Raw genomic sequence first — 13,115 nt, 5'->3', positions numbered from 1 at the left:
GCTGTTCTCTTGGTTATGTTAATGGCTTTTTGGGGAGATACCTTAACTAGCCATACAGCTTAGCACTAACTGCAGGAAGTTTTTATTTGGCTTTAGAACATGGAAACCATCATCTAGTAGAGGAAAAATTATACTAGTAATTGTTTTCAAAATCCTAACTCAGCCACTCTGCGAAACGTCAGCATATTTTAAACACAAGTAATGACACAGCTTGACTAGCCATTGAAACGGGTCTCTTTCTCATGGAATTTTAACTTGGAAAATGGAAAGAACAACACAAAGGCAAATCTCTCATGCATAGTCAGGAATTACTTCTCCAGCTTATCTGTAAGCATCAGAATCTGAACCACAAAAACCAAAACAAAATTTTAACTTAGACACACACACACATAAAACCTTTTAGTTGGGTATAGCTCCATTTCTTCGTCAAATTTGTAGTGACGACCAGTCACTGGGGTTCACACTGTCTTCTGTCATTCATTTCTTTTGAATTCTTTCTCTAACAGACTTAAAACACACTTTTCTCCACAGTTAAGATGCTAGCTCCTCAAAAACTGCATCAGCTTGTTAGGTTACCTATTTTGAATTCCCTTCTTGTTCCTTCCATTAGCTCACTGTTTTTCCAAGTATCAGACATCTTCCCTTTATTTCTCAGTCCATTTTCCATTTCCTGTGTTTGCAATTCATCTTATAATCAGCTGGCTGGTAGTCTTAAGACATAAGAAAAGGTGAAAGGCATTAGAAGCAAATCAGATTCCATTTCTCTGCTGCCAAATACGCTTCCTGAATCTAAACATAGTATCTAAACAGAACCTAAACCTAGCAATCTCTGCCTCCAACTTGAAGTCTTAAGTGTTACAGGGAAGGCAGCGTAGTAGTAAGAAAACACAGAAGAGAAGACCAGAATCAAATGGAAAGAGATAGAAGGAACAGACAAGAATATTCAACTAATATTCAACTGAGATTCTTCAATGCTACTTACTACTTTGCAGTACATGAATATGTTTACCAGATTCTTCCTCTATAAATCAAGATGCATGCAGATCAGCAATCCATTAAGACATACATACAGGATTGGAAAAGCACTTACTTAGCAGTGTAAGAAAACAGTTAGAAAGCTGGCAGCTATTAAAATAATTTGTTTTGTTTAATTTACTTCACAAGGACTAACTGATTCACTGACAAGTGAGTGGGTCATATTGTACTTTGCATACAGCACAGCTTTATTGTTCAAAGTGTCTACAGAAGTTACCAGAAAGCATGTTACCAATACAAGCCTATGATTCTAGCATTTCATCCAAACCACAAAGCCTTTACTTTTACAAAAATCAGTGGAATTCTGTTTAAAGGAAGTACATTTATAAAACACTTTTTAAAAATATTTTAAGTACTAGATTTTTTACGAGCTCCTGAGAAGTAATCAGAGGAACTCCCTGCCACACTTGTGCATTATTCAGAAATAGTAAAAAAATATTTTAAAAATTTTATTTAGATACTATCTCTGAACATAGTCTGCAAAAATAAGCATTCCTTATAAAGTGATCACTGATTACCTACTCTGAAACAATCCAAATGATCTGTTTGGCTATCAGGAGATATTGAAACATGAAGCTACATAATTTCTTACTCTTGTTATTTACCCTTTGTTACCTTTTCACCTCTAAAAAGAGATTAAATTCTCACAAGATAGAACTGTGAGTTCTACACATTTCTGTTCTGAGGGATTTTTATGTATTCTTAAGCATTGTACATAGTAAGCAATATTTTGCAGACCACTGGAAAGATTTCAGGAATTCAAAACAAGTTTGTGCATTTTTAAGTTAAGAAATTTAGAAGCAAATTGGTTTTTATCATTTATTTCAAGCATTTATGTTTTGACCACAAAGACGACAAAACTAAAAGCATGAGACAATGTAACTTGAAGAGAATATTAACTAAAATATGGAATATATTATTTACTCAAATACCACAGTTTCAAGCTATAAATCAATTAGAGCCTTAATTTCATTGATTTTGGTTTGTTTTACTTCAGTTGCTGAAGGCTTTTTGGTAGCAAAGGCTCCTGCTGCAAGTTCCCTCTTCTTGTTCTGAATTTTCAGCATATTTTCTTCCACTGAATTCTTCACAATGAACTGAAATACAAAAGAAGCCCAAATTAAATTCTTTGTGGTTTGTTTGGGTTTTTTTAATTAGAAGTTTAGGATGAGAAATGCAGGTGCTTTGGAAAAAAAAGTTAAATAGCTGAGTAGCCTAAAGCACAGTTACAATATTGCATTATTACTTTGTAAAGGAAGAGTTAGAAAAGCAGCTGGAAAAAAGGCTTGGCATTTTAATTTTTTTGCCCCTTTTTTTCTTTCTAAACCCACTTATTAGAAGAATATCTGTCTCTTCTTTGCTACTTATGTTAGAAGAGAACCTGTCTTCAGTTTCCCAAGTTTCCAAGCAATTTTTTCCCCAAGAAAATATTTCCCCAAGAAATATTCACAAGCAATATTTTTGTGACTGGGTATTAGTGCAGCAGGCCAGCTGCTCTTCTGCAGCTAAACAAGCCGCTATGACAAAAGCAAAAGCATTCTACATACCTTCAAGACAATAAACAGTAATAGCCAGGCTAGGCAACAGCAATGCTACCCCATCCAGTCATGTCAAATAGCTTAATAGCGACATTAATTTCAAAAATAATTATTTCATGGGAAATAGGTTACATTTAATAAAATCTTACAGTCCAAAGTCCACACTTCAGAAAATTTACTGGCAAGACATATGATGTCACAATTATTTTAAAAATACAGTGAATCTTTTTTGAAAATTATTTATTATTTCCTAACCAGAAAACTGTTCAAACAGATCATGTTTCCACTCACCTTAGTAATAACAACATTATGCTTCTGACCCAGCCTGTGACACCTATCAAAACACTGGTCTTCTGCAGCAGGATTCCAAGCCTAACAGTATCAGCAACGAACAAGTTAAATAAGCTCCCTTCCAAATACATAGCAAGATGCACATGGAATCAAAGAAATTACTGTACCATCACCTCTTGAACAAATACTGCTTGCACGTTAATTAGTTCCAACAATGTCTCACTCTTTTAAGTATCCAGATATAAAGAAAGCTTTGAGAACTTTTGGTTATATATTCATAACAAGCAGGAACTTTAGGTAAATGCTTTAAAAACGAGGAGATTTTTGCTTATCACAGGCAAATTTTTAAACTCATTAAAGTTGTCAGGACTTTAGGAAACATCAGAACAATCTCATTATCATTTTAATTCTGAAATAATCACTGCATACGCTAACTGCCTCAGCACCCTTTTCCCGACAGCAAAATCTAAACCAGCTGAACACAGGCAGTTATTTATCAGTAGACCAAGTCTCTTGATTGTTAAGAAAGCCCATGTATACTTCCATTAGTATATGCAATAATTACCAAGTTAGGTAAACAAGAAACTTGCTGAATACAAAAAGGTAGTGTAACTGTTCCTACTTAGGCTTAGGATATAACGCTAAACATAAGGATTGTGAAATTCCAAGTCTGTGCTCTACATTTTTCCAGCACATTTTTTCTATCTAAAGGTATAGTACTACTAGTTCTCACAGAACAGATATTTAAGTCTACCTAAAATGTAATAATGTTCTGCCTGTGATAAGCAAGTCTTGTGCAATGGGCTTGCCTTGCTATGTCACCCACATACTGAAAGTTATCTAGGAACTCTTCTTAATGACTCTTTCTGTAGGAAGGGGAAAAAAACAACACTAGGCTAGCACAAAAAATTCATTTTACATTCCAAGAATCTTTGATGCCTAAACACGCTTAAGACATCAAGCTGCAAGATAAAAGCCAAGTCTTGTTTCTCCAGTCTAAGGCAGTGAGAAGAAGTGCAACAAATGATGTATCTGTCACTGCAAGATGAACATTGCTGGCAAGCTATGTATGGCAAACCGTTCTAATACTAACATGACTGTACAAACAGGATGATGTTTTGAGGAAAGACCTAGCCCAAACATGCACATGGTCCATTCTATCTTTGCTGTAGTCCAGTAGGACCAAAGTGTACTACTTTCACTCTTCTTCTCTCATCAGTCCAGCAAAGGAAAACTGAATTGCAATACCTCTATGCCTTTCTGCAGTATCTCATACAAAGGATACTATATTATACATAGGAAAATATGAAGAAACTTGAGCCTCAGAGAAACATCTGGATACTTGTGATACTCCCACATTAAAGGTTTGTACTTCTTCCTAAAGGTGAGAATTCAGCCGATATGAATGTATTTAAACAAACAAATAATTAAAAAGAAAAAAGGAGGGGGTGGGGGAGAAAATAGTCTATGGCTGGATAAATGTTCCTCCCTTGCACTGTGGTACAGCAGCTCTCAGAAAAAATGCAGACCTCCAAGCTACAGTTCTACAACAAATTTGAGTAGAAAACCTGGTTACTCCACTGGTTCCAGAGGTATTTCTGCTTCTTAAATCCTTTATTGCTGCTAATTCACTTCAAGGAATGCTAATGCATGACCGAATCTCATTCAGCACTGAACTCTCAAAAGCATGACCATAAAGGATCATGTGGTCCCACTGATGCTTCACCACATACATGTAGTCAACCACTGCCACTTGGAATGGTTACCATCACAGGATGGTTACCAGCAGGATGAGAAGTTGTTCAGTGGTGTATAAAGGCTGCAATTATATTTGGCCCTGGTTTGTGAGGTATAACTATATAGTGCAGATGACTCTTAACAATGCTTAGCTTATTTTCTTACAACTGCTTGCCACAGAACAGTGTATGCATTGTACCTCGTTAATTATCTTCACAGAAAATGAAAATTCTCTTGGACCTTCTGCAAGCTTTCTTATTCAGAGAATTGTTTAAAAACCAAACCGAAGCCAAAAAAAAACTGTTCCAATGGAACTATTCAATGCAACACACACAGAAACAATGCTTGTGAAGATGTATCACGGTTCATGAAAAACCTTTTTCCAAGGCACCTTCTCCATACTCGTTCTTACTTAACTCCTTTAGTTTATTAAGTAAATAGCTTTTTTCATCATGCTGTTATTATCACTAATCTGATATCCAAGCTAGTACTGTTTTCTTTACTATTAGTGTTACCAGATGCCCAAGTCCAAAGTTACACTATCATTTACTTTGGTTTTGTTTTCAAGTGCACAATCTGTGTAATTTGTCTCAGTTTCCAACTGCCAGAAGACTAAGACATCAGAGCAGAGGAGTAAATAGTGGGGAAGAGAGGAAGTGAACAGAAAAAAACTTTGATTTTGTACAATGACACTAGACATGAACCAATTCTGTTAAGAATGCCATTTTACTATCAATAAATGTAATTTCCATTTTTATTCCTTACAAATACTTTTGCATTCCTGAGTGCTTTAATGAAAAACTTCCTAAACTTAGATATCACTCACCATCTATCTTAGTCTCCTAAATCACTAAGTTTTTATGGTATGTTACCACAAAAAAGTAACTTCAGATTAATGTCTTTCTTTATAAATAAAGTCACACAAAAAATAATGGAAGTGACTACAGCAGGGAAGTACTGCATTATAAGACAGAAAGAAAATTCACTGTTCCTGAAATTCCAGTTTATGGCTTTTGAAGTTACTAAACAGAACAAACAGAAAACCACATTCAAAATTATCAGAAAGAAAGAGAAAGAAACAATGAAGGAACAAGTATCAAATGCTACACTGTAAGGTGTCACACCACCATGCTAACTACTACTAGCATTCTTTCCATTCACAGCAAGTAACTGGACAATACAAAAAATACTGTGTTAAAACAAAAACATGCCATGGAAACAAGTGAAGAAAAGCCCTATTTGCCCTTTTACATACTCAGCAGTGTTGTTCATTCTCAGAGGGGCTTTCCTTCTACCTCTTGGGAAAACACAAAAGGAGCTTCCCCTAGATTAAGCCATATCAGTATGAACAACCAGTTACTCACAGGATCCATTAAAAACACTCGGGAAGCTGCTGTCAGATTTAATCCAACTCCACCTGCTTTCAGAGACAAAAGCATTACAGTTGGGGATCCTGCTTGGCTGCTTTGGAAACACCGAATTGCTTCTACTCTTTTCTTCTGTGCCATTGACCCATCCAAACGAGTAAAGGCAAACCCCGATTCTCTGAAGAGAAAGTAAAAATGTTCTATTTAACAGTAAATTTTCTGTGACAGGAAGAAATAAATACATAAAAATTATGACCTCTTTGACTCTGAAACGTGTATTTTAAGTTCTGCATTTAACATGCCAAACGTTAAAAATAACACAAATGAGATTCATGGCTTCATTCCACTAACCGAAGTATTTCAGTAATTTGTTCCTCTTCTGAAGTTCTAAAAATCAAAAGGATACTATATTCTTTGTGAGATCTTTTTAAAACACCATAAAAGCATGTTTATAAAAAATGACAGTAGCTTTACTTACTTCAAGGGATTTTCCATCAGTGATAGGAAAGTTGTGAACTGAGAAACAACCAGACATTTAGCAGTTGGATTATCCCTCCGTAGTTCTATCAAAGCATGCATGAGAGCATTTATCTGAAACCAAATGAAGACTTACACAGCTTATTCTGATTTGGTTAGATTCTGCTCTTACAGGTGCTTTAATAAAGCTCACATCAATTGAGAAATCACTGTTCAGCAATACTTTTTAAACAAACTGATCTTAAATTCTGCAGGTAGGGTTTCTTTCCATTTGCAAAGGGAATTATAGGTTGAACACTTTTAATGGTCACAAACTCTAGGGAGATTGACAGTGCTTTGGGAAGAGGGTTCACAAACCTGTTCTTCCAGACATAGTTCCCACTATCAGGAGTCAGTACGTCCTGTAACTCCAGAGCCTCTTATATGGAAAAAAAGGAACAGAGTACTGGAACTCTTGAAAAGTAAGACTTAAGCAAGGGATAGCCACAAGGCAAATGCTCTGCTATAGCAATACTCGCTTCAAGAAGCAAGAAAGGCTTCCACCAGGAATATTCAGGCAAATAAGCTGTGCAAGCTTCCTGGCTAGATATGACAGAGGATGAGGAGCCACCAGAAACATTCCTGGAACCAACAAGAGAACAAAAGGAGCAAGGAATTGGATCTGAGGCAGAACATTGCCAGTTTTCTCATGTAAGGTTTAGGTATGATGAGGTAAAGAACCACTAGCTGGAGAATGCAAGTAACTGCACCAGGTAAAAAAAAAAAAAGGGAAAAAAAAAATAATTTAGTCTAGAGCACAGTGTCCTGAATTATTGCTTAGGTCTCCACAGAAAGATTTTTAGGGAAAAAAATTTATAACCAACGTTTGAAACGGTAACTTCATTAAATTTTATTTTATAAAATGTAATGTTTCAGAAAAGCAATGTCAAAAAAAAAAAAAGGCCAAAGTACAAGCAGCAAGCAGGAAGATTTAATATCTGGCAGCAAATGCACAACGAAGGTGAGGCAAAAAATGATGTGGCAGACCTTGAGAAATAGGTCTGCAAAGTACAATAAAAATATCTCACTAGCTTATCTGACAAATGTTATACTAAACATATGATGCCCATTCAGTTTTCCCCTCTAGAGCAGAATATATAATCTTTAGACAACTTTTAAGAAAGAAGGATTTATTTAAGAGCAGAACAGTTTCAGTGGTTATAGAACTACTCTATCTTCAGAAACAGAAACAAAAGCCAAAAGCAACAGCTCTTTTACCAAAAGTTTTATTTAGTTAATATATGTGTATGTATTGCACAATGACCAGCATCAAATTACAACTGGTACTCCTTTTGTCTTGTTTCCCTGCTGCAAAATTTGTCTGTGATGAGTTTATTACGCCTTTTCTCCTATGCTGGCTAGACATGCTGTACAGACCTTAAATAATAATTTAAAGTATGTTATGCATATGTAAAGTATGTTCAGCATATTTACATAAAAATTCTAGAGACTGCTCTACAAAACCATCATGAACGCCATGTTAAAACACAACAAAATGCACCTTTGAACTGGATATCCACTCTTGATCCAACTTCTTTCGATTACTGGAGTCTATTTCCTCTTCTAGGGGACATTCCACCAAGTGCTCCACTCGAAGCTCATTCCTACAGAACGGGCATTTGGCATTTGGCTACAAAAAAGCCCAAATAACATTAGAGAAACATATTAGGCCAAATTACTTGTAGCAGGTACTGAAGTTCACCTTTACAAAGCACCTTTTAGGAAATTATTATATTCTTCTAACACACTGCCTTTGTCATTTCTGACATAACGACTGAACTATTTTATTTGGGAGAACATTAAGATCACATAAATGCTACAGGTTTTAAAAACACTCTGCCTTCCTTAAAAGTAGTCTTCTTTCTGAGCATATTTATACTGGAAATGAGCAGTTCAAGATTCAAAAGCAAGCAAATACTTGGGCTATGGGGAGAAGACTATTTAAAAATCAGAAAAATAAACATTCAGAGACAAGATCTTCTTAGTTACAAACAAAGAATGACCTTTTACCCTTTTTCTTCAAAGCCTGCACAGAAATAATAGCAGTCTGATGAAATATGCTTTGTCAGGGCCAGACACAGGGTATCTTCTCTTTTTCCCCCCACAGACATGAGAAATGAGACATAACTTAACACCAAAAGGTTTTTTCTCTGAAGCGTACTCTAGATAAGGCAAAGTTTAGCATTTATACAATAGCACTTCCATAGAACTACTCACAAAATGTAACAAAAGACTGCGTGCACTATACAAATGTACAACTTCATGAAGCAAAAATGACAGACATGAAAAAATTCTGCCTAACAGAGCAATCCTTTAAAATTAGCTAACTCTGTTTATATAGCAATCTGGCCACAGAACCAAGGCATCGTTAGACAGGCTGCAAACCAGATCTCACAAAGCATGTGAATACTGGGGGCTGCTAATCTGGAATGAACTTCTGGCCAATTAAAAAGGCTGGCAGTCATGGTCTGCATACACAAATTTGCTGCAGCACTAAAGATACCCTTTCAAGAGACAGAACCTCAACACAAACAAATCTATAATAAGTCTCCAAAACATAGTTACAAATAAACTGTAAAAAAAATTTATTTCTATTCCTGATTTGGTAGCAATCCAAAAATCCTTTAGAGATGAGAGACAATAAAGTAATTCTAATAAATCTGAAAAAGTTTTCTGGAAAAAAAATTCCTAACAGTGCTCATAAAGACTTTAAAAAAAAATACAATAAAAGGCTCACATCTTTCTGCATCTTTTCTTCAATTTAGTACTGTAATTAAAAACAACAGAAAATCCAAACCACAGCTGAACAATACCAACACAGATACTGAAGACTTGCTGTGAAAGCATATGAAAGTGACAAAACGTGTCTTACAGTCAACAGCTAGATGGAAAAAAAAAAAAGTTTTCATGCATATCTGACAAGCTTTTACAAGAACGCAGTTAATACACAAAGACATTAAAGTACTGTAGAGATTTTATAGTTTTATTGTGACTTCTGCATGGGACCTTTACTTACTTGCATAACTATGAAGCTAGCCTCAGTGAAAGACTGAAACAAAGCTGGTGTTAATTCTCAAGCTGTTAACTACTAAGAAGTTTTTCCAATTTCAGTAAAACCTTTCAGGTTAACATTAGAAAGATAAAATGGTCTCCAAGCTTGTAATACCATGAAAGGCCAAACTTTTCACTCAGCAGTTTTGTGTTGGCAGCTTCACATCCCATTCCTCACCGATGGCTTAATGCTCTCACTTGTATTAATAATGAAAACCACAGACGTCTTGTCTGGAAGAATCCTGTTTGAACCCAAGCTGTAGATGTCTGTCGGTGTTTTGGCTGGAACCTGCAAAACCTTCCTTAGGAATTGATTTAAATCAGGAATAATTCTGAATGTAAGAAAGGCTTGCTCACTCACTGCTTTGGAAACTCACAACAGTTCAACTTCAAAAGAGCAGAATCTACACCCGCCTCTGTTGAGACTTTACTACCATGAAAACAGTCTATGGAACAATGTGGGATTGGACAAAGGCCCTAATTCTGCAGATTCCAAGGTCCTTTCTAGGCAAAGCATAGCAGATCATCTGAGTGTACAGTCAAGCAACACAGGTCCCATCATGTGATACCCGATTTATTTCTCTGCATGCCTAAAAACACCTGAAGGTTGAGCAGGGACATGGACTCTGCTATAGACACATCAAGAACCTCTGCACTGGAAAAAGGCCTCTGCAAGCACTCTTTCCTCAAAGAGTAATTTCACATCACTAGTTTCCCCTCAAAATTTGCACAAACTCTGGACTGGGATATCTGCATCAGAACCTTGTGTGTCTGGCAATGAAACAAAGTCGATCTACATGCCAGACAGACAACGCTTCCTACCTTTGCCTTGTTAGGTTGACTGACTATGCACAAGCAGGAACTAGTTTGTCCCTTGCTGCCTCCTATTAATAACACCACCTAGGTTTAGCTACTTGCTGCTCAATTGTGGCTGAGGAGGCAGAACAATTCCAGAGTGAAAGTGCAGCAGCACTGGATACAGCTGGTTAGCCTACCACACTTTCAGATTACCATAGAAAGGAAAGGGCAAACAAGAAGGAAAAGTATAGCTTAGACATGCACATGAAAAAAAAAAAAAAAAAGACTATGTTTTTTTAAAAAATCTAAAGATTTCCTCAAGTTTATTCTGGAGAGTCCAGACAAAGGGCCATAAAGATGGCCCTCTAGCGGAGCAGCTATTTCACCGTAGAAGGTTATCAGCTTGGAATAAGTTAACATGATTTTAGTTCAAGAGTCAACCTCCAGTACACAGCTTTGATCTCTTTTAAGCACAACAATATATACACGCATCACATCACATACAAGCAGTGAAGGGGCATCCAGCCGTATGTAGGTATACAATGCTGCACTGAATGCCACACTTTTACCGTAGGGACGAAGTAAGGTGAGAACTAGGGAAGAGGCCTTTGAAAATACTGATGAACCTTAACATGTTCAGTTTGACAGCTACTCTCTCCACAGTTTCACTTCAGGCCAATAGCATTTATAGCCCAGCTGATAACAAGGTTTAAATCATAAATGGTGAACAGTGTAAAAGAACATAGCTAGGTGGCCTTCTAGTGATACCAGTTCGTTGTTTTTGAATACCTGTTATAATTAAATGTAACCATAGAACAACCAACCTGTTCTCTTCTGATGACTTCAAAAATACATGGTTTACAGAACACATGCGCACAGTGTGTTATCACAGGAAGAGTCAGCGATTCCAAGCAAACTGCACATTCTTCATCTGAACCAGAGCTCAGAACCAACTTCATTTTCCTCACTAATGTCTCATGCAGTTCTTCAGGAATTTTATTATCTGCAAATAGAGAAAGGAACTTAAAAACAGATTTCCATACGGGAAACACTCTGAGCTGACACACATGAGAGTTCCATTGTTCAAAATGCGATTAGGACAGCTTATACACAATGAGGACATAGCCTACAATGTATAAAGAAACAACCTGCCAAATAGTAGGTCAGAATTTTCTGTAGTATTTCAACGCTTATTAAGAATAATCTTACTTGGAAAGATGGTAATTAGAACTCAAAGAATCTTGACTACATACTCAGTGATAAGTACACTGTTAAAGAAAATGTATTTTGAATTAAGAAATTTAAAGTGCTGAAGCTGCTAAGTGGCAGAACCAGGCCTCGTCCCTAGCGTAGCCTTAATCCAAGGCTGGTTTAAAACCCAGTCCAGTTAGTCCGTGGGAGAACAACAGATGATCAATTTGTGTACATAGCTGCTCTCAGAAACACAGGTGTTTCTAGAAAAATTAGTAGATGTGAATAGGAACTGCTTGTTCAAAGACTAAGCGTGCTTGAAGGAGTATGTGAGTTAAAGCTGGCAGAAAGAAGATCAAGATCCGAGGAGGAGCCTGGAACTGAGGCAGAGCTGGAAGAGAGGAGATGAATCACCTGGGACAGAGTCAGGTGATGGATTCGCAGAACTGACAGGACCAAAGGAAACTCCTAAAAACTTCAGACGTTGACTAATGGTTTGATAAGCGTATATAAGCTGAGCTGCATGGTTCTCTGCCACTCACTGGGGTGGTGGCCCGGCTCTGAGTTGTGATTGAAGCAAGCCCAGTGGTACCCACGTCTGTGTGGATTTCTCCTTTAATACACATGTGCGGCACAATGCCTAATGGGAACAAGCAATTTTCATATAACAGCTGTTCAGTAGTAACACTACAGAGATGACACTATTTATAGTTAAGATTGCTTTATTTTTTAAGTAAAGAAATTAAAGACATACTTACTAGTTACTAATTAATTTCTAAATAACTACTGAACGACTATCCAATCATTTCTCCATCCTGTATTTTTCAGGAAAATAAATGAATATCTTCTAAAAAAGGTTCTGACCATATCTTATCCATCTTTCAGTTTCCTGAAAAGTCACACCTATACCAATGGCATCTCAAAATAGGATTTTTCAAAATATTCAATTTGAGAATTCTCAAGTTTAGAGTATTTCAAACAGACTATACTTTCTTCTGAAAGAAATGCATATAATTTTTAACACTATGTGGCTGTACAGTTCTGGCTTGTCAAAAATAAAATTTCACCCTCCTTTCAGTCCTCTGTGTCCACCCTCCCTTACAGCCATAACAAAGTCAACAGGTCCCTATTCTGCTGAAGAGGCAATGGTTCTGCTGACATGGCTACCAATTTCCAGCCATTCCCCAAAGCTCCTCTACATCTTGTCTCCTGAGGCAAAGAAAAAGATTTGCTGTAAAAGCACTTCCGCAAATTATTACAACAACAGATACACTGCTTTTTAACAAGCTTCTTGATTTTGGCTCTGCTGAGGTCCTCTTTTGGTCATTTCTGTATGGGTTGTCAAAGCTTATTAACTCCTACTTCTAGCTTTCATAACTACTCATACTTCATCGCTTTTATTCTTATTTGAGTATGTGATCGCTTTTATTCTTATTTGAGTATGTGCTCAATTATCCACTTCTCAAACATATTCAAATATATTTTGGTACAAAAAAACCCCACAAGGTAACAAAGCTAAAAGTTCAATAATCCAAACTGAAAAGAGGGAAGTGGAAGCTAGAAAGCTTGGAAAACACAAACTTGTTTCTGT

The 13,115-nt window shown here is 36.6% G+C and overlaps 1 protein-coding gene across 5 annotated transcripts in view; it reads right to left on the bottom strand.

Moving 5' to 3' along the window:
- Positions 1-47: 47 nt before the first annotated feature.
- Positions 48-13,115, bottom strand: part of HLTF (helicase like transcription factor) — a 32,626-nt gene continuing 19,558 nt past the window's right edge. For 2 of the 5 annotated variants that reach the window (XM_055723242.1, XM_055723243.1), the window contains exons 19-24: positions 11,158-11,336; positions 7,986-8,114; positions 6,447-6,559; positions 5,966-6,146; positions 2,865-2,945; positions 48-2,132 (exon numbers count right to left, since the gene is read on the bottom strand). In XM_055723242.1, the coding sequence (XP_055579217.1) occupies positions 1,980-2,132; positions 2,865-2,945; positions 5,966-6,146; positions 6,447-6,559; positions 7,986-8,114; positions 11,158-11,336 (836 nt within the window). In that variant the 3' untranslated portion in view covers positions 48-1,979. Of the gene's footprint in view, positions 2,133-2,864; positions 2,946-3,949; positions 4,243-5,965; positions 6,147-6,446; positions 6,560-6,802; positions 7,067-7,985; positions 8,115-11,157; positions 11,337-13,115 lie in introns of those variants that run through there. The other 3 variants (XM_055723244.1, XM_055723245.1, XM_055723247.1) reach the window with 3 other exon arrangements.

Source organism: Falco cherrug, chromosome 11 (assembly GCF_023634085.1).
Source record: "Falco cherrug isolate bFalChe1 chromosome 11, bFalChe1.pri, whole genome shotgun sequence".
NCBI classification, from domain to species: Eukaryota; Metazoa; Chordata; class Aves; order Falconiformes; family Falconidae; genus Falco; species Falco cherrug.
Note: the sequence above shows the minus strand (reverse complement) of the source record. Positions and strands in the feature narration are given on the sequence as shown.